Genomic DNA, 19,726 nt, shown 5'->3' on the forward strand with positions numbered 1-19,726 from the left:
AATAGTCAGTCTTTATTTTGACGGTGCAATAAACATATTGGCATATCTCTTGTCATCGACTGGTTATTGATTTGCTATGTAAAATTCCATATTTTACCACAGTCTATGCGATCGATACGAACTGCCAGATATAACTTTGGCGGAATCTGTATTAATCTTCTTATCAATAAGATTTACAACCGATTACATCTTGGCTAATACATCTTTTGGCGGAGCCTTTGGCTGAACCTCTGTCAGCACCTCCATGGCTCACAAACACGCGCGGCCCGTACCCAAACTGCCCGCACTCTAGCTCCGCCCAGCCCCTACATAAGCATTGCATTAACTCTATAGTGTCCAAACTACAGCAGGATACAAGGTAAAAATATTAATATACAAAAATAACTAATAAATGCAAAATGGCTCCTACAGTGCGGGGTGATCGTTGCTTGGCGTGGACCCGGTGGGCCGAAAGGGCCTGTTTCCGCACTGTATAGCTAAACTAAACTAAACTGAACATTCAGTAGGAACTGTATGTTAAGTGGCTAAGTTTGATCGTTTAGGTGTATTAAATGCATTTTCAACTTACGATACATTCGGTTTACGATGGGTTTATCGGACCGTAACCCCATCGTAAGTCGAGGAGCATGTGTACATAGAAGAAAGCTTATCGCAGAATAACACTGATTATTTGGGGGCCTACCACATTTTTTGGGGGGTAAAAAAATACATTTATTTAATTGGAATACAACTTGGCTCCAACGGGTTAATGAGCAAAAGTCCTTGTTTACCGTCGCCGCCGTCTTGCGGCCGTCCAAGGGCGGAGAGCGAGATGCCACCGTTTGGAGTTGAGGGGGAACGGGAAGGGGTGACTCCGGATTAATCCCGACGCCTTTCGCCAGCAAGAAGAGGAATGATGAAGAGATGGCACTCGAGGAGGTGGGGGGAGCTGTCGATGACTGGTCAGCTCGGACATTGCATCCCATCTCAAGAATGGACACCGCATTGTCGACAGGGCCAAGGAGGGCTGATATTGGGAACACTTCTCTATCCGTCTCTCACCACGGATGGCTGACTTCTACCGGCACTTTGGAGGGGAATGGACAGGCGACGTGTCGGGTCAGGGCCCTTCAACTGTAATTCTTTTTTGTGCACAATCCGCAGGCATTGTCACTTTCATTTCACTGCACATCGTGTATGTGTATGTGACAAATAAACTTGACTTGACTTGACATTGGACTGATGGAGTCAGGGGAGATAGCTGGAACAAAGAGATGGGGGTTGGACAAAGCCTGGCAAGAGATAGGTGGACACAAAATGATGGAGTAACTCAGTGGGACAGGCAGCATCTCCAGAGAGAAGGAATGAGTGACATTTCGTGGTCGAGACATGACCCGAAATGTTACCCACTCCTTGCAGCATTTTGTGTCTACCTATCCACGCCAGGCTGGAGGAGCGGGCAAAGGCCTTGCCACAGAGCGGGCAGGTGAAGGGGCGCTCGCCGATGTGGACCAGCCGGTGCTCCAGCAGGGGGTCCAGGCGAGTGAAGCCCTTACCACAGAATGGGCATGGGAATGGACGCTCACCGCTGTGGGTACACTGGTGCTGCCACAGGCTGGACATGCGGGTGAAACCCTTGCCACACTCAGCGCATACAAAGGGTCTCTCTCCGGTGTGTATCCGCTGGTGCTCCCGCAGCCCCCGTGCACATTAGTCTTTAGTGATACAGTGCAGAAACAGGCCCTTCAGCCCACCGAGTCCACGCTGACGAGCGATCCCCACACACTAACACTATCCTACACACACTGGGGACAATTTCCATTTATACCAATTAACCTTCAAACCCGCACGTCATTGAAGTGTGGGAGGAAACCGGAGCACCCGGAGAAAACCCATGCAGGCCACGGGGAGAACATGCAAACTCCGTACAGACAGCGCCTGTAGTCAGGATGGAACCCGGGTCTCTGGCGCCATGAGGCAGCAACTCTACCACTGTGCCACTGAGTGTATGAGGCTTTTAGACAGGCATATGGATATACAGGGAATGGAGGTATATGTATCACTCTTGAAACGCTTGCTGCGGTGGGAGGACCCGCTCGCCGGCGTGGGCCCGCCGGTGCTGCCGCAGCCCCCGTGAACTGTCAAACGCCTCACCGCAGTACTGGCAGTCGTAGGGCTGTCCACTGGTGCGCACGGGTTGGTGTGGCAGGGCGTTGGAGGCCACGGCAATGTGCTCGTCACTCACCGGGCTGGGGATGGGACGGGCGCCGGTGTGCACCCGCTGGTGCCTCAGCAGGCTGGAGGAGTGAGTGAAGGCCTTGCCGCACTGGGCGCAGGTGAAGGGGCGCTCGCCGGTGTGGAGCCCCCGGTGCTCCTGGAGATTGTGCAAGCGGGTGAAGCCCTTACCACAGGTCGGGCAGCTAAAGGGACGCTCATTCATGTGGGTACGCCGGTGCTGCCACAGGTTGGATCTGCGGATGAAACTCTTGCCACACTCGGCACACACAAAGGGTCTCTCTCCAGTGTGTGTCCGCTGGTGGTCCCGCAGCGCCCGTGCACCCTTGAAACGCTTGTCGCAGAGGGAGCAGCTGAAGTGCTGCTCGCCGGCGTGGGCCCGCCGGTGCTGCCGCAGCCCCGACAAGCTGTCAAACGCATCACCGCAGAACTGGCAGTCGTAGTGCTGGCCACTGGTGTGCACGCGCTGGTGTATCAACAGGTTGGAGGAGTGGGTGTAGCTCTTGCCGCACTGGGTGCAGGTGAAGCGGTGCTGGCCAACGTGCCTTCGCTGGTGGCTCCGCAGTTTGGAGGAGGTGGTGAAGCCCTTGCCACACTGGACGCAGGTGAAGGGGCGCTCGCCGGTGTGGGTGCGATGGTGCTCCTGCAGCGTGCTGGAGCGGTTGAATCCCTTGCCACACTGGGCGCAGGCAAAGGGGCGCTCGTCGGTGTGGATGCGCTGGTGCTCCAGCAGGTTGCTGGAGCGGATGAAGCTCTTGCCGCAGTCGCTGCAAATGTAGGGTCGGTCCCCAGTGTGCATGCGCCGGTGCATCAACAGGTCCGACGAAGACTTGAAGTCCTTGCCGCAGTCGGAGCAGATGAAGGGCCGCTCACCGCTGTGCATCCGCCGCTGGTGTATCCACATCCCCGACGACTGGGTAAAGCTCTTGCCGCAGGTGGAGCAGCTAAAGGGCTTCTCGCCCGTGTGCACCTGCCGGTGGATCTTCAGGTCCTGCGTCGTCTTGAAGCTCTTGCCACATTCCGAGCAATCGAAGGGGCGTTCTCCCGTGTGCGACCGTCGGTGGTTCTCTAACTGGCCCGGGCGCGGCCAGACCTTGCCACACACGTCGCACTTATAACGCTTCATTTTGTGTCCCGTGATGTGGTCCTCCACCGAAGCTCAGCCCGCGCACTGAGCAGATGGGAGGGGGGGGGGGAGCTCACCGGCACCCTGACTGCCTTCAATGGCCGCTCACGTCCCCGTCTCTTTGTCCTGCAAGAGGGGAACACAGAGGGTGAACAAGCTGGTAAACAGGACATTACTAACACGTGAACATTACTAGTGCTTGAATGGGAGTGGGGGTGAAGGGGGTGTGAGGGGAGGGGGAGAAGAGGCGGGGGAAGGAGGGGAGAGGTAGTGAGGCGGGGAGGGGGAGAAGGGGGGGAAGGAGGGGAGAGGTAGTGAGGAGCCTGGGGGGGGGAGGAGGGGAGAGGTAGTGAGGAGCCTGGGGGGGGAGGAGGGGAGAGGTAGTGAGGAGGCAGGGGGGGGAGGAGGGGAGAGGTAGTGAGGAGGCAGGGGGGGAGGAGGGGAGAGGTAGTGAGGAGACAGGGGGGGGAATTGAGAAGGGGATGAGGGCGGTGGAAGTGAGGGGAGGGGGGAAGCGGGGGGGGGGGGTGATGGGGCAAGTGAGGGGAGGGGGGAAGCGGGGGGGGTGATGGGGCAAGTGAGGGGAGGGGGGAAGCGGGGGAGGTGATGGGGCAAGTGAGGGGGGGGGCACCGACCTGGGGGCGTCGAGCCGCCTGCAAGTCAGCCAGCCAGTTGCCAGGGGGCTCTGCAGTCGGAGAACCAGAGGGCGCCCTGCCCTCCTTCCCTCCCTCATTCACTTACATCCCCTCCGTGCCCGCGCGCCTCGGGCTCCGGCTCCTCGTGTCTTCGGCCGCAGCATCGCCCTCGGGAAGGGGGTGGGGGAGTGGGTGGGGGTGGGGGAGTGGGAGGGGGAGTGGGAGGGGAAGGGGGAGTGGGAGGGGAAGGGGGAGTGGGAGGGGAAGGGGGTGGGGGAGTGGGTGGGGGAGTGGGTGGGGGAGGTGAAGGAGGTGGGGGAGTGGGAGGGGAAGGGGGTGGGGGAGTGGGAGGGGCGGGTTGTTCCCCACCTGAGCTCCCGGCGCAGCGCGAGTAGAGGCCTCTTCCCGCATCACGTGACCGGAGAGGCCCCGCCCCCACTGACGCCATTGGGAACGAGCCCACCTCCTCGACCGCAACGTCACAATGAGCCGGGTCCCGCCCTCTCCCGGCGCCCGACCAATCGGAGCCCCCCCCCCCCCCCACGCAGATGAGCGCGTCCTATAGGTTGAGACGCAGCCCCGCCCCTCGGACAGACAGCGGTCTCCGCCAATCGAAGCCGCCTACCTCGCATTTGCCCGGTCGCCGCGGCCGCGTCCCCCCTCCCCACAATCCCCCCCACACACCCAACCCCCCCACACACCCTCTCCCCACAATCCCCCCCCCACACACACACCCCCTCCCCACATCCCACACACACACCCCCCACACACACACCCTCCCCACATCCCCCCCACACACACACCCCCCACACACACACCCTCCCCACATCCCCCCCACACACACACCCCCCACACACACACCTTCCCCACATCCCCCCCACACCCACACCCACCCACCCACACACAGGCACCCCCCCAGCCACACACACACACACATCCACCCCCCCAACACACACACCCCACACACCCACACATACACACACCTACACACCACCCCCCCCCCCACACAGGCACCCCCCCCACACACACACCCCACACACACACACACACCCACACACACACACCTACACACCACCCCCCCCACACACACGCACACACCCACACCCCCCCTCCACACACACACTCCACACACACACACCCCACACACACACATCCACCCCCCAACACACATACACACCTACACGCCCCCTCCCCACAATCCCCTCCACACACCCAACCCCCCCACACACCCTCTCCCCACAATCCCCCCCCACACACACACCCCCTCCCCACATCCCACACACACACCCCCCACACACACACCCTCCCCACATCCCCCCCACACACACACCCTCCCCACAATCCCCCCCCACACCCCCCCCCCACACACACACACCCCCCACACACACACACACCCTCCCCACATCCCCCCACACACAGGCACCCCCCCAGCCCCACACACACACATCCACCCCCCCAACACACACACCCACATACACACACCTACACACCACCCCCCCCCCCTCCACACACACACACACCCACACATACACACACCTACACACCACCCCCCCCACACACGCACACACCCACACCCCCCCTCCACACACACACATCCACCCCCCCAACACACACCCACACATACACACCTACACACCCCCCCCACACACACACACACACCCCCCTCCACACACACACACCTCCCCCCACACACACACACACAGCCAGCGCTGCCCTCGCAGCTGCGGCTTGCCTGCAGTCCGTCTGTCTTTTGTGTTTTTTGTTGTTTTTGTATGAATTGTAGTTTTAATATGGTGTAGTGTTTGTATGTTATGTAGGGGGGGGGTGGGGAACGGGAACTGTAACATTGTCTCTCCCGAGCGGAGACGCGACCTTTGTTTCTGTGTCGTGTCCCCATTCCAGCTGCGGCCTACGGGTGTGGGTGTGTGGGGTGTGTGTGGCGGTGTGGGTGTGTGGGGGTGTTGTGTGTATGTATGTGGGGTGTGTGTGGGGGGGTGTTGTGTGTGCGGGGGGGGGTGTGATGTGCGTGTGTGGGGGGGGTGTGTGTATGTGTGTGGCGGGCGCGGAGGGGGGATGTGAGTGAATGTGAGTGAATGAGGGAGAGAAGGAGGTCTGGGCGCCCTCTGGTCCTCCGACTGCAGCGCCCCCTGGCAGCTGGCTGGCCGACTTGCAGGCGGCTCGACGCCCCAGGTCGGTGCCCCCCCCTCACTTGCCCCTTCACCCCCCCCCCCGCTCCTTCATTTGCCCCATCGCCCCCCCGCTTCCCCCATCCCCTCACTTGCCCCATCACCCCCCCGGCTTCCCCCATCCCCTCACTTGCCCCATCACCCCCCGGCTTCCCCCACCCCCCCCCTCCCCCGGCTTGGAGCTCAACATCCAGGGATATTCTATATTCAGGCGGGATAGACAGAAAGGAAAAGGAGGTGGGGTAGCGTTGCTGGTTAGAGAGGAGATTAACGCAATGGAAAGGAAGGACATTAGCTCGGAGGTTGTGGAATCGATATGGGTAGAGCTGCGAAACACTAAGAGGCAGAAAACGCTAGTGGGAGTTGTGTACAAGGCCACCTAACAGCAGTAGTGAGGTTGGGGATGGCATCAAGCAGGAAATTAGAAATGCATGCACCAAAGGTGCAGCAGTTATAATGGGTGACTTCAATCTACATATAGATTGGGTGAACCAAACTGGCAGGGGTGCTGAGGAAGAGGATTTCTTGGAATGTTTGAGAGATGATTTTCTAAACCAACATGTCGAGGAACCAACGAGAGAACAGGCCATTCTAGACTGGGTATTGAGTAATGAGGAAGGGTTAGTTAGCAGTCTTGTGCGAGGCCCCTTGGGCAAGAGTGATCATAATATGGTAGAGTTCTTCATTAGGATGGAGAGTGACAAAGTCAATACTGAAACAAGTGTTCTGAACTTAAAGAAAGGTAACTTTGAGGGTATGAGGCGTGAATTGTCCAAGATAGACTGGCGATTGATGCTGAAAGGGTTGACGGTGGACATGCAATGTAAGGCATTTAAAGGTCGCATGGATGAACTACAACAAGTGTTCATCCCAGTTTGGCAAAAGAACAAACCAGGAAAGGTAGTGCATCCGTGGCTAACAAGGGAAATCAAGGATAGTATTAAAACAAAAGATGAAGCATACAGATTAGCCAGAAAAAGTAGCATACCAGAGGACTGGGAGAAATTCAGAGTCCAGCAGAGGAGGACAAAGGGCTTAATTAGGAAAGGGAAAATAGATTATGAGGGAAAACTGGCAAGGGACATAAAAACTGACTGCAAAAGCTTTTATAGATATGTGAAGAGAAAAAGATTAGTTAAGACAAATGTAGGTCCCTTGCAGTCGGAAACAGGTAAATTGATCATAGGGAACAAGGAGATGGCAGACCAATTGAACAAATACTTTGGTTCTGTCTTCACTAAGGAAGACATAAACCGTCTGCCGGAAATAGCGGGGGACCAGGGGTCTAATGAGATGGAGGAACTGAGGGAAATCCAGGTTAGTCGGGAAGTGGTGTTAGGTAAATTAAATGGATTAAAGGCAGATACATCCCCAGGGCCAGATAGGCTGCATCCCAGAGTGCTTAAGGAAGTAGCCTCAGAAATAGTGGATGCATTAGTGATAATTTTTCAAAACTCTTTAGATTCTGGAGTAGTTCCTGAGGACTGGAGGGTAGCTAATGTAACCCCACTTTTTAAAAAGGGAGGGAGAGATAAAACGGGGAATTATAGACCAGTTAGCCTAACATCGGTAGTGGGGAAAATGCTAGAGTCAGTTATTAAAGATGTGATAGCATCACATTTGGAAAGTGGTGAAATCAAAGGCAAATCATGTCTGACGAATCTTATAGAATTTTTCGAGGATGTAACTAGTAGAATGGATAAGGGAGAACCAGTCGATGTGTTATATCTGGACTTTCAGAAGGCCTTCGACAAGGTCCCACATAGGAGATTGGTGTACAAACTTAAAGCACACGGTATTGAGGGTTCAGTGTTGAGGTGGATAGAAAATTGGTTGGCGGACAGGAAGCAAAGAGTAGGAATAAACGGGTCCTTTTCGGAATGGCAGGCAGTGACTAGTGGGGTACCGCAAGGCTCAGTGCCGGGACCCCAGTTATTTACAGTGTATATTAATGATTTGGACAAGGGAATTGAATGCAACATCCCTAAGTTTGCGGATGACACGAAGCTGGGTGGCAGTGTTAGCTGCGAGGAGGATGCTAGGAGGCTGCAGAGTGACTTGGATAGATTAGGCGAGTGGGCAAATGCATGGCAGATGCAATATAATGTGGATAAATGTGCGTTATCCACTTTGGCGGCAAGAACAGGAAAGCAGAGTATTACCTGAATGGTGACCGATTAGGAGAAGGGGAGATACAACGTGACCTGGGTGTCATGGTGCACCAGTCATTGAAATCAAGCATGCAGGTGCAGCAGGCAGTGAAGAAAGCGAATGGTATGTTGGCATTCATAGCATGAGGATTTGAGTTTAGGAGCAGGGAGAGCAGGGAGGTCCTGCTGCAGTTGTACAGGGCCTTGGTGAGACCGCACCTGGAGTATTGTGTGCAGTTTTGGTCTCCTAACCTGAGGAAAGACGTTCTTGCCTTAGAGGGAGTACAGAGAAGGTTCACCAGATTGATTCCTGGGATGGCGGGACTTTCATATGAAGAAAGACTGGATAGACTGGGCTTGTACTCGCTAGAATTTAGAAGACTGAGGGGGGATCCTATAGAAACATATAACATTCTTTAGGGGTTGGAGAGGCTAGATGCGGGAAGATTGTTCCGATATTGGGGGAGTCCAGAACCAGGGGTCACAGCTTAAGGATAAGGGGGAAGTCTTTTAGGACCGAGATGAGAAAACATTTCTTCACACAGAGTGGTGAGTCTGTGGAATTCTCTGCCACAGAAGGTCAAGTCAAGTCAAGTCAATTTTATTTGTAGAGCACATTTAAAAACAACCCACGTTGACCAAAGTGCTGTACATCTGATTAGGTTCCAATGGGAAAAAAATGATACATATAGTAGCACGCAAACAGTTCACAGCGCCTCCTCAATGAGCCTCAAACGCTAGGGAGTAGAGATAGGTTTTGAGCCTGGGCTTAAAGGAGTCGATGGAGGGGGCAGTTCTGATGGGGAGGGGGATGCTGTTCCACAGTCTAGGAGCTGCAACCCGCAAAAGCGCGGTCACCCCTGAGCTTAAGCCTAGACCGCGGGATAGTGAGTAGCCCCAAGTCGGCCGACCTGAGGGACCTGGAGTTAGAGAGGGGGGTTAGAAGATTTTTGATGTAGGGGGGGGAGTGTCCATTTAGGGCTTTATACGTGAATAGGAGGAGCTTGAAGTTGATTCTGTACCGTACAGGGAGCCAGTGGAGAGAGGCCAGAATCGGGGTGATGTGGTCCCTTTTACGGGTACCCGTCAGGAGTCTCGCTGCGGCGTTTTGGACCAGTTGCAGGCGGGACAGGGAAGATTGGCTGATCCCAGTGTATAGGGAGTTGCAGTTGTCTAGGCGGGAGGAAATGAAAGCGTGAATGATTTTTTCTGTGTCGTCGAATTGGAGGAAAGGTTTGATTTTAGCTATGGTTCGAAGTTGGAAGAAGCTGGCTTTTACCACAGCGTTGACTTGCTTATCAAATTTTAATGCAGAGTCAAATATCATGCCGAGGTTTTTGACATGCGGTTTGACTAGGCAGGATAGACTTCCAAGACTGCCTGTTATCAATTTGATGGAGTCGGGGGGGCCGAATAGGATGACCTCAGACTTGCTCTCATTTAATTGGAGGAAGTTCTGTGCCATCCAACATTTTATGTCCTCAAGGCAGTGTAAGAGGCTGTTTAAATTTGACTGGTTGTTGGGTTTCAGGGGGAGGTAAAGCTGAGTGTCATCGGCATAGTTGAGGCCAAGGTAGTTGAGGCCAGTTCATTGGCTATATTTAAGAGGGAGTTAGATGAGGCCCTTTTTGCTAAAGGGATCAGGGCGGTATGGAGAGAAGGCAGGTACAGGCTACTGAGCTGGATGATCAGCCATGATCATATTGAATGGCGGTGCAGGCTCGAAGGGCCGATTCGATCCCCTCACTTGCCACATCACCCCTCTGCTTCCCCCTCCCCTCACTTCCACCGCCCTCATCCCCCTTCTCCGCTTCCCCCCCCATGCCTCCTCACTACCTGTCCATGCCTCTGCACTACCTCTCCCCCTATCCTCACACTCCCTTCACCCTCAATCCCCTTCTCCTCCCATTCAAGCACTAGTCGGCCCACAGCTAATACAGGACCGTGGTGGAGGGGTGATATTTGTGTGTGTGTGTGTGTGGGGGGTGAAGTGGGGATGTGTGGTTGTGGGATGTCCGGAACGTCACAAAGAGCCGGTTACGCCCTCTTCCGGCGCCCCAAACGCAGACTGGGCACCCAATTGGCCAGCCGCTCCGTGAAACCGGTGCAAGTGGGGTTAGGGCGGCTGCGATTGGCGGAGGGCGCTGTCTGTTCGAGAGGCGGGGCTGCGTCTCAACCTATAGGGTGCGCTCCCCTGCGCGGGGGGGTGGTCACGGCTCTGATTGGTCGGGCGCCGGAAGAGGGCGGGACCCGGCTCTTTGTGACGTTACGGCCGGGTGGCGGAACTCATTCCCATTGGCGCTGCCCGTCAGTGGGGGGGGGCGGGGCGGGGCCTCTTCGGTCACGTGAGGCGGGAAGAGGCCTCTGCTCGCGCTGCGGCGGGAGCTCAGGTGGGGAACAACCGCAGCTTGCCCCGCGCCTCCTCCTCCTCCCCCCCCCTTCCCGAGGGCGATGCTGCGGCCGCCGACACGAGGAGCCGGAGCCCGAGGCGCGCGGGTCGGAGGGGAGGGGATGTGAGTGAATGAGGGAGGGAAGGAGGTCTGGGCGCCCTCTGGTCCTCCGACTGCAGCGCCCCTGGCAGCTGGCTGCCCGATCTGCAGGCGGCTCGACGACCCCAGGTCGGTGCCCCCTCCCTCATTTGCCCCATCACCCCCCCGCTTCCCCCTCCCCTTACTTGCCCCATCACCCCACCTCCCCCGCTTTCCTCCTCCCCTCCTTTCTCCCCCCCTTGCCTCCCCTCCTTCCTCTCGCCTCCTTCCCCCCCTCTTCTCCCACTCCCCTCACAGCCCCCTTCACCCGACTTCCTTCTCCTCCCATTCAAGTACTAGTGATGTTCACATGTTAGCAATGTCCTGTTTACCAGCTTGTTCACCCTCTGTGTTCCCCTCCTGCAGGACAAATAGACGGGGACGTGAGCGGCCATTGAAGGCGGTCAGGGTGCCGGTGAGCTCCCCCCCCCCCCATCTGCTCAGTGCGCGGGCTGAGCTTCGGTGGAGGACCACATCACGGGACACAAAATGAAGCGTTATAAGTGCGACGTGTGTGGCAAGGTCTGGCCGCGCCCGGGCCAGTTGGAGAACCACCGACGGTCGCACACGGGAGAACGCCCCTTCGATTGCTCGGAATGTGGCAAGAGCTTCAAGACGACGCAGGACCTGAAGATCCACCGGCAGGTGCACACGGGCGAGAAGCCCTTTAGCTGCTCCACCTGCGGCAAGAGCTTTACCCAGTCGTCGGGGATGTGGATACACCAGCGGCGGATGCACAGCGGTGAGCGGCCCTTCATCTGCTCCGACTGCGGCAAGGACTTCAAGTCGTCGTCGGACCTGTTGATGCACCGGCGCATGCACACTGGGGACCGACCCTACATCTGCAGCGACTGCGGCAAGAGCTTCATTCGCTCCAGCAACCTGCTGGAGCACCAGCGCATCCACACCGACGAGCGCCCCTTTGCCTGCGCCCAGTGTGGCAAGGGATTCAACCGCTCCAGCACCCTGCAGGAGCACCAGCGCACCCACACCGGTGAGCGCCCCTTCACCTGCGTCCAGTGTGGCAAGGGCTTCACCAGCTCCTCCAAACTGCGGAGCCACCAGCGAAGGCACGTTGGCCAGCACCGCTTCACCTGCACCCAGTGCGGCAAGAGCTACACCCACTCCTCCAACCTGTTGATACACCAGCGCGTGCACACCAGTGGCCAGCACTACGACTGCCAGTTCTGCGGTGATGCGTTTGACAGCTTGTCGGGGCTGCGGCAGCACCGGCGGGCCCACGCCGGCGAGCGGCACTTCAGCTGCTCCCTCTGCGACAAGCGTTTCAAGGGTGCACAGGCGCTGCGGGACCACCAGCGGACACACACTGGAGAGAGACCCTTTGTGTGTGCTGAGTGTGGCAAGAGTTTCATCCGCAGGTCCAACCTGTGGAAGCACCGGCGTACCCACATGAATGAGCGTCCCTTTCGCTGCCCAACCTGTGGTAAGGGCTTCACCCACCTGCAGTATCTCCAGGAGCACCGGTGTCTCCACCCCGGCGAGCGCCCCTTCACCTGTGCCCAGTGCGGCAAGGCCTTCATTCACTCCTCCAGCCTGCTGAGGCACCAGCGGGTGCACGAGGGCGACCGTCCCATCCCCAGCCCGGTGAGTGACGAGCACATTGCCATGGCCTCCAACGCCCTGCCACACCAGCCCGTGCACACTAGTGGCCAGCCCTACGACTGCCAGTACTGCGGTGAGGCGTTTGACAGCTCACGGGGGCTGCGGCAGCACCGGCGGGCCCACGCCTGTGAGCGGCCCGTCCCACCGCAGCAAGCGATTCAAGAGTGATCCATATCCCTCCATTCCCTGTATATCCATGTGCCTGTCTAAAAGCCTCATTCACCCAGTGGCGCAGCGGTAGAGTTGTTGCCTCACGGCGCCAGAGACCCGGGTTCCCTCCTGACTACGGGTGCTGTCTGCACGTTCTCCCCGTGGCCTGCGTGGATTTTCTTCGGGTGCTCCGGTTTCCTCCCACACTTTAATGACGTGCGCGTTTGAAGGTTAATTGGCTTGGTATGAATGTAAATTGTCCGCAGTGTGTGTAGGATAGTGTGAGTGTGCGGGGATCACTGGTCAGCATGGACTCGGTGGGCCGAAGGGCCTGTTTCCGCGCTGTATCACTGAAGTCTAACGTGCAAGGGGGCTGCGGGAGCACCAGCGGATACACTCTGAACGGTGGTATCTCGCTCTTTGCCCTTGGACGGCCACAAGACTGCGGCGGCGGTAAACAAGGACTTTTGCTCATTGATCCGTTGGAGCCAAGTTGTATTCCAATGAAATAAATGTCTTTTTTTACCCCCAAAAAATGGTGGGCCTCCAAATAATCAGTGTTATTCTGTGATAAGCTTTCTTCTATGTACACATGCTCCTCGACTTACGATGGGGTTACGGTCCGATAAACCCATCGTAAACCGAACGTATCGTAAGGCGAAAATGCATTTAATACACCAAACCTATCAAACATCATAGCCACTTAACCTACGGTTCCTACTGAATGTTCAGTTTAGTTTAGTTTAGCTATACAGTGCGGAAACAGGCCCTTTCGGCCCACCGGGTCCACGCCAAGCAACGATCACCCCGCACTGTAGGAGCCATTTTGCATTTATTAGTTATTTTTGTATATTAATATTTTTACCTTGTATCCTGCTGTAGTTTGGACACTATAGAGTTAATGCAATGCTTATGTAGGGGCTGGGCGGAGCTAGAGTGCGGGCAGTTTGGGTACGGGCTACATCTTGGGTGTGAGCCATGGAGGTGCTGACAGAGGTTCAGCCAAAGGCTCCGCCAAAAGATGTATTAGCCAAGATGTAATCGGTTGTAAATCTTGTTGATAAGATTAATACAGATTCCGCCGATTATATCTGGCTGTTCGTATCGATCGCATAGACTGTAGTAAGATATGAAATTTTACCTAGCAAATCAATAACCAGTCGATGACCACAGATATGCCAATATGTTTATTGCACCGTCAAAATAAAGACTGACTATTAAAACGTCAAGGAGGATCTCTGTTATTTATATTTGCTCGAGTCATTATGCTTATCGCTCAGCTGGTCTATGCAAGTGGCAGCTTGGGAGCTAATTGATAGATGAGAAGCTGGCTGCTACATCGTGTAAAATACCATCTTAAGCTGAAGCCATCAGCTTGAATCCACTCCTTCGGAATGTTCAGAGGACTTGCCTTCGCAAGAGACGAAGTGTGAGATCTTATCTGAACTGGAGTGATTCATCGTGAAATCTGCCTAAGCTGGAACGATTGATTGGAATTTACTCTTCGGAAAGTTCAGAAAGCTTGTCTTCGCAAGAGACGAAGGCTATGAGAGTTTACTGACCAGGGAGAGATTTATTGCCAAAAGCTGAATAATGCAAGCTGTTCGCGAAAGCTGAAGCATTATATCTGTCTCTTAGAGCTATTTGAAGAGAATTTTCTCTTAGAGACTTGTGGGGGAAAAACAGCAGAAATCTGAAATATTGGCTGCACGGTGGCGCAGCGGTAGAGTTGCTACCTTACAGCGAATGCAGCGCCGGAGACTCAGGTTCGATCCTGACTACGGGCGCTGTCTGTACGGAGTTTGTAGGTTCTCCCCGTGACCTGCGTGGGTTATCTCCGAGATCTTTGATTTCCTCCCACAGTCCAAAGACGTACAAGTTTGTAGGTTAATTGGCTGGGCAAATGTTTATATTAAAAAAATTGTCCCTAGTGGGTGTAGGATAGTGTTAATGTGCGGGGATCGCTGGGCGGCGCGGACCAGGTGGGCCGAAGGGCCTGTTTCTGCGCTGTTTCTCTAAATCTAAAAAAAAATCTAAATCTAAAAAAATCTTGGTCTGCTTTAAATAGTTTTATCTGTATGAGAAAATAAAAGCTGTTTTCGAATGATCAAGAGCTTGGAATGCGGACAGCGTAGCAACGACCTTGGGAGTGCCTGGTTACCAAGTCTTGTTTAAAAATAACAAGTGATAAGGAGAAGCCATGATTACATGGAATGGTGGTGCTGGCTCGAAGGGCTGAATGGCCTACTCCTGCACCTATTGTCTATTGAGAAAAGAAAGCACATCTGGCTTACGTTAACAAGCTCAGAATACCTGATTGGCCAGCCGCGCCGTGGCAACCGTTGCTGGGGCGGAGGGCACTGTCTGCCTGAGGGGCGGGGCTGCGGCTCGACCAATAGGACGCGCTCACCTGCGCCGGGGGGGACGCGCTCTGACCCGTCACGTGGTCCTGCACCGAAGCTCAGCCCGCACACCGAGCGGGGGGGGGGGATCACCGGCACTCTGACCGCCCTCAATGGCCGCTCATGTCCCCGTCTCTCCGTCCACAGCAACGGCTCTTAACCCTGCAGGAGGGAAACACAGAGGGTCAACAAGCTGGCACACAGGACATTACTGACACATGAACATCACTAGTGCTTGAAGGGGGAGTGGGTGAGGATGGGGGTGAGGATGGAGAGAAAGGTGGGGGTGAGGGGTGGGGTGGGGGTTTCCAACTTCCTCACTCCCAAATACGGGACAAGGTGACGTCACCGCCCTGCACTCTGCGTGACCTCACCCAGCCAGCGGCCACTGCTCCCGCTCCACCAATGGCGGCCGCCCGGGCCGGGGGTGCGTTGCTACGCAACCTCCGTTAGGTGGCGCTGGGGCCTTTGGGCCGTCACTGTCCGGAACAGGTGGGCACAGGTTTAACCGGCATCTGCAGGGGTTTGTCCGTCAGCGTCCGGGCCCACAGCGCCCCCCCCCCCCCCCCGGCCTAATACAGGACAGTGGTGGAGGGGTGAGGAGGGGATGTGTGTGTGTGTGGGGGGGGTGTTTGGGGGTTTGTGTTTGGGGGGGGTGTGAGTGTGGGGGGCGTGTCCCCACCACCCCACCCTACCCTACCCCACCCTGGCTCCAGAGGCTGCAAACCTGAGACAAAACCTCGGGCCCAGACCACACAATGCTGGTGTAACTCAGCGGGACAGGCAGCATCTCTGGAGAAAAGCAATGGGTGACGGTTCAGGTCGAGTCTGAAGAGGGTCTGGACTCGAATTGTTAGCCATTCCTTGCAGCATTTTGTGTCTAACAAAACAGCACCTATCCACGCCAGGCGGGAGGAGTGGGCAAAGGCCTTGCCACAGAGCAGGCAGGTGAAGGGGCGCTCGCTGATGTGGACCCGCCGGTGCTCCAGCAGGTGGTCCAGGCGGGTGAAGCCCTTACCACAGGACGGGCAGGGGAAGGGACGCTCACCGCTGTGGGTACGCCGGTGCTGCCACAGGCTGGACATGCGGGTGAAACCCTTGCCACACTCGGCGCACACAAAGGGTCTCTCTCCGGTGTGTATCCACTGGTGCTCTTTAGACTTTAGTGATACAGCACAGAAACAGGCCCTTCGGCCCACCAAGTCCGCGCTGACCAGCGATCCCCGCACACTAACACTATCCTACACACACGGGACAATTTCCATTTATACCAAGCCAATTAACCTACAAACCCACTCATCATTGAAGTGTGGGAGGAAACCGGAGCATCCGGAGAAAACCCACGCAGGTCACGGGGAGAACGTGCAAACTCCGTACAGACAGCACCCGTAGTCAGGATGGAACCCGGGTCTCTGGCGCCGTGAGGCAGCAACTCTACCGCTGAGCCACTGGGTGTATGAGGCTTTTAGACAGGCACATGGAATACAGGGAATGGAGGGATATGGATCAATCTTGAAACGCTTGCCGCGGTGTGAAGAGCCGCTCGCCGGCGTGGGCCCGCCGGTGCTGCCGCAGCCCCCGCAAGCTGTCAAACGCCTCACCGCAGTACTGGCAGTCGTAGGGCTGGCCACTGGTGCGCACGGGTTGGTGGGACAGGGAGTGAGAGGCCATGGCAAAGTGCTCGCCACTCACCGGGCTGGGGATGGGCCAGTCGCCGGCGTGCACCCGCTGGTGCCTCAGCAGGCTGGAGAAGCTGATGAAGCACTTGCCGCACTGGGCGCAGGTGAATGGGCGCTCGTCGGTGTGGATGCGCTGGTGCAGCAGCAAGTTGCTGGAGCGAATGAAGCCCTTGCCGCAGTCGCTGCAAATGTAGGGACGGTCCCCAGTGTGCATGCGCTGGTGCATCAACAGGTCCGACGACGACTTGAAGTCCTTGCTGCAGTCGGAGCAGATGAAGGGCCGCTCACCGCTGTGCATACGCCGCTGGTGTATCCACATCCCCGACGACTGGATAAAGCTCTTGCCGCAGGTGGAGCAGCTAAAGGGCTTCTCGCCCGTGTGCACCTGCCGGTGGATCTTCAGGTCCTGCGTCGTCTTGAACCTCTTGCCACATTCCGAGCAATCGAAGGGGCGTTCTCCCGTGTGCGACCGTCGGTGGTTCTCCAGCTGGCCCGGGCGCGGCCAGACCTTGCCACACACGTCGCACTTATAACACTTCTGTTTGCGTCCCTTCATGTGGTCCTCCACCTAAGCTCAGCCCGCGCACTAAGCAGATGGGGGGGGGGGAGCTCACCGGCACCCTGACTGCCCTCAATGCCCGCTCACGTCCCCGTCTCTCTGTCCTGCAGGAGGGGAAAACAGAGGGTGAAGGGGGTGTGAGGGGAGGGGGAGAAGAGGGGGGGGAGGAGGGGAAGTGGAGAAGGGGGATGAGGGCGGCGGAAGTGAGGGGAGTGGGGAAGCGGGGGGTGGCGCACCGACCTGGGGGCGTCGAGCCGCATTCAAGAGAGCTGGATAGAGCTCTTAAGGATAGCGGAGTCAGGGGGTATGGGGAGAAGGCAGGAACGGGGTACTGATTGAGAATGATCAGCCATGATCACATTGAATGGTGGTGCTGGCTCGAAGGGCCGAATGGCCTCCTCCTGCACCTATTGTCTAAGTCGGTCAGCCAGCTTCCAGGGAGCGCTGCAGTTGGAGGACCAGAGTGCGTCCAGACCTCCTTCCCTCCCTCATTCACTCACATCCCCCCCCCCCCCCCCTCCGCGCCCGCGCGCCTCGGGCTCCGGCTCCTCATGTCGGCGGCCGCAGCATCGCCCTCGGGAAGGGAGGAGGGGGTGGGGTGGGGGAGGAGAGAGGAAGGGAGGGGGCACGGGGTGAGCGGCGGTTGATCCCCACCTGACCTCCCGCGCAGCGCGAGCAGAGGCCTCTTCCCACCTCACGTGACCGGCGAGGCCCCGCCCCCCACTGACGGGCAGCGCCAGCGGCTAATGGGAATGAGTCTCGCCTCCCCGGCCGCAATGTCACAAAGAGCCGGGTCCCGCCCTCTCCCGGCGCCCGACCAATCAGAGCCGCAACCCCCCCCCCCCCCCCCCCCCGCACACCCACACACATCCCCCCCTCACCCCTCCACCCTTGTCCTGTATTAGGCCGGGTGGGGGGGGGGGGGGCGCTCTGGGCCCGGAAGCCCTGCAGATGCCAGTTAAACGTGTGCCCACCTGTTCCGGACAGTGACGGCCCAAAGGCCCAGGCGCCGCCTAACGAAGGTTGCGTAGCAACGCGCCCCCGGCCCGGGCGGCCGCCATTGGTGGAGTGGGAGCACGTGGCCGCTGGCTGAGCGAGGTCACGTGGGGCCGTGACGTCACCTTGTCGCCTATTTGGGAGTGAGGAAGTTGGCAACCCCTTACCCTTACCCTCTCCCGCACCCCCACCCCCACATCAGTCCTGCAATGGAGTGACCAGAACTGAATGCAATACTTCAAATGCTACCTGACCAATCTATCTATCTATATACTAAAACTCTTGTTTGGTTGTTTGTTCCTTAACTACAGCCAAAACGGTACACGATAGCGTGACAATTTTCAGCCCACCTTACTCACCGTCATCAATTTAGTATTAATGAAAGAAGTTTCATTGAAATCGGTGTTATATTTTTAAAGTTATTCACATTTTTTAAAAAACGTGCATGTTCTGTCGGGGGCCGATACTTACGTAAGATGGCCACCGGATCCGCGCCTATACTTACATAAGATTGCTGCCGGGTGACTGCGCGTGCGCAGTTGCGGGGAGGGTCGCCATTTTACGTTCAGCTCCCACTTCCCGCTAGAATCCGGATTGGTCCGCGTCCGACATGGGGGTGTGTCACCGGCTGCCGGCTTTTTCGCCGCTGAGACCTCCAGCTCCCACTGAGCCATCGCGCCGCCACTGCTGCCGAGCACTTAAAGTTAAGACTTACTTGACCAAGTGGACCCGTTGGGCCTAAACCTCTCCTGCATTGCAGCAGCACCCTCTCCTCCGCCCCAACCCCCTCCCCTCTTCCCCCCACTGCCCCCTCTACCCTGCACTCCCCCTCCCCTCTCCCCCCTGCCTCCCCCTCCACTCTCCCCACCTCCCCTTCCCTTCCCCCTTCCCCTCACCCCCACTCCATCCCCCTCAATGCCCCTTATCCTCCCTCGTCCCCCCCCCCTCCCTCCCTCCCTCCCTCGGAGATAGATTTAAACATTAAAATGTGAATAACTTTTAAAATATAACACTGATTTCAATGAAACCTCTTTCATTAGGACCACGGGGCCTAAAATTGTCGCACTAGCGTATACCATTTTGGCTACAGTTCAGTATATAGATTTTATTTGCTGCTGAGCCGTTAAAGATAACCCGCCTTAAAAACTCCCCCAAACCTCTCCTGCATTAACTGAAATTGCGTTTTGGTTGTTTTAAAGAACCCCACTCACCCACTACATCAGCCCTCCAAAAACTTTATCTCCCCCCCTCCCCACTTACCCACTCCACCCCCCCTCTACCCCCTTATCCTCCCCTCCCCCTCACCTGATCAATATCGATCTCTTTTTAACATCACGCCAAGAGGGAGGAAAAGGGCTGCAAGATGGTCAACGAACAACAGAAGGTGACGTCGACAGAAGGAGACGTAAAGAGAAGGGAAGAAGCGATGCAACAGGAAAGAACTTGACGTCTCGACGATAGACAATAGACAATAGGTG

General features: G+C 56.7%; 3 protein-coding genes across 6 annotated transcripts in view; 1 reads left to right on the forward strand and 2 right to left on the reverse strand.

Annotated features, from left to right (window-relative positions):
- LOC144601012 (uncharacterized) lies at positions 1 to 15,147 on the reverse strand. Of its 4 annotated transcripts, none has more exons than XM_078412923.1 (2): positions 15,023 to 15,147; positions 1 to 3,466 (listed from the first exon to the last, which is right to left on the reverse strand). In XM_078412923.1, exon 2 carries the CDS (start codon positions 3,338 to 3,340, stop codon positions 2,039 to 2,041), a length of 1,302 nt encoding a protein of 433 aa, XP_078269049.1. In that variant the 5' UTR covers positions 3,341 to 3,466; positions 15,023 to 15,147; the 3' UTR covers positions 1 to 2,038. The 4 variants fall into 4 exon arrangements, with proteins under 4 accessions (XP_078269049.1, XP_078269048.1, XP_078269047.1 ...); XM_078412922.1 differs by lacking the exon at positions 15,023 to 15,147 and adding an exon at positions 4,345 to 4,390; XM_078412921.1 differs by lacking the exon at positions 15,023 to 15,147 and adding an exon at positions 4,082 to 4,246.
- Positions 10,645 to 19,726, forward strand: part of LOC144601046 (uncharacterized) — a 58,133-nt gene continuing 49,051 nt past the window's right edge. The window contains exons 1-2 of the mRNA XM_078412981.1: positions 10,645 to 10,929; positions 11,206 to 12,600. Of these exons, the coding sequence (XP_078269107.1) occupies positions 11,329 to 12,600 (1,272 nt within the window). The 5' untranslated portion in view covers positions 10,645 to 10,929; positions 11,206 to 11,328. The remainder of the gene's footprint in view (positions 10,930 to 11,205; positions 12,601 to 19,726) is intronic.
- LOC144601191 (uncharacterized) overlaps positions 15,048 to 19,726 on the reverse strand; it is a 26,763-nt gene continuing 22,084 nt past the window's right edge. The window contains exons 4-6 of the mRNA XM_078413153.1: positions 18,812 to 18,935; positions 16,707 to 17,261; positions 15,048 to 15,176 (exon numbers count right to left, since the gene is read on the reverse strand). Of these exons, the coding sequence (XP_078269279.1) occupies positions 15,171 to 15,176; positions 16,707 to 17,261; positions 18,812 to 18,935 (685 nt within the window). The 3' untranslated portion in view covers positions 15,048 to 15,170. The remainder of the gene's footprint in view (positions 15,177 to 16,706; positions 17,262 to 18,811; positions 18,936 to 19,726) is intronic.

Source organism: Rhinoraja longicauda, chromosome 16 (genome assembly GCF_053455715.1).
Source record: "Rhinoraja longicauda isolate Sanriku21f chromosome 16, sRhiLon1.1, whole genome shotgun sequence".
Classification (NCBI taxonomy): Eukaryota; Metazoa; Chordata; class Chondrichthyes; order Rajiformes; family Arhynchobatidae; genus Rhinoraja; species Rhinoraja longicauda.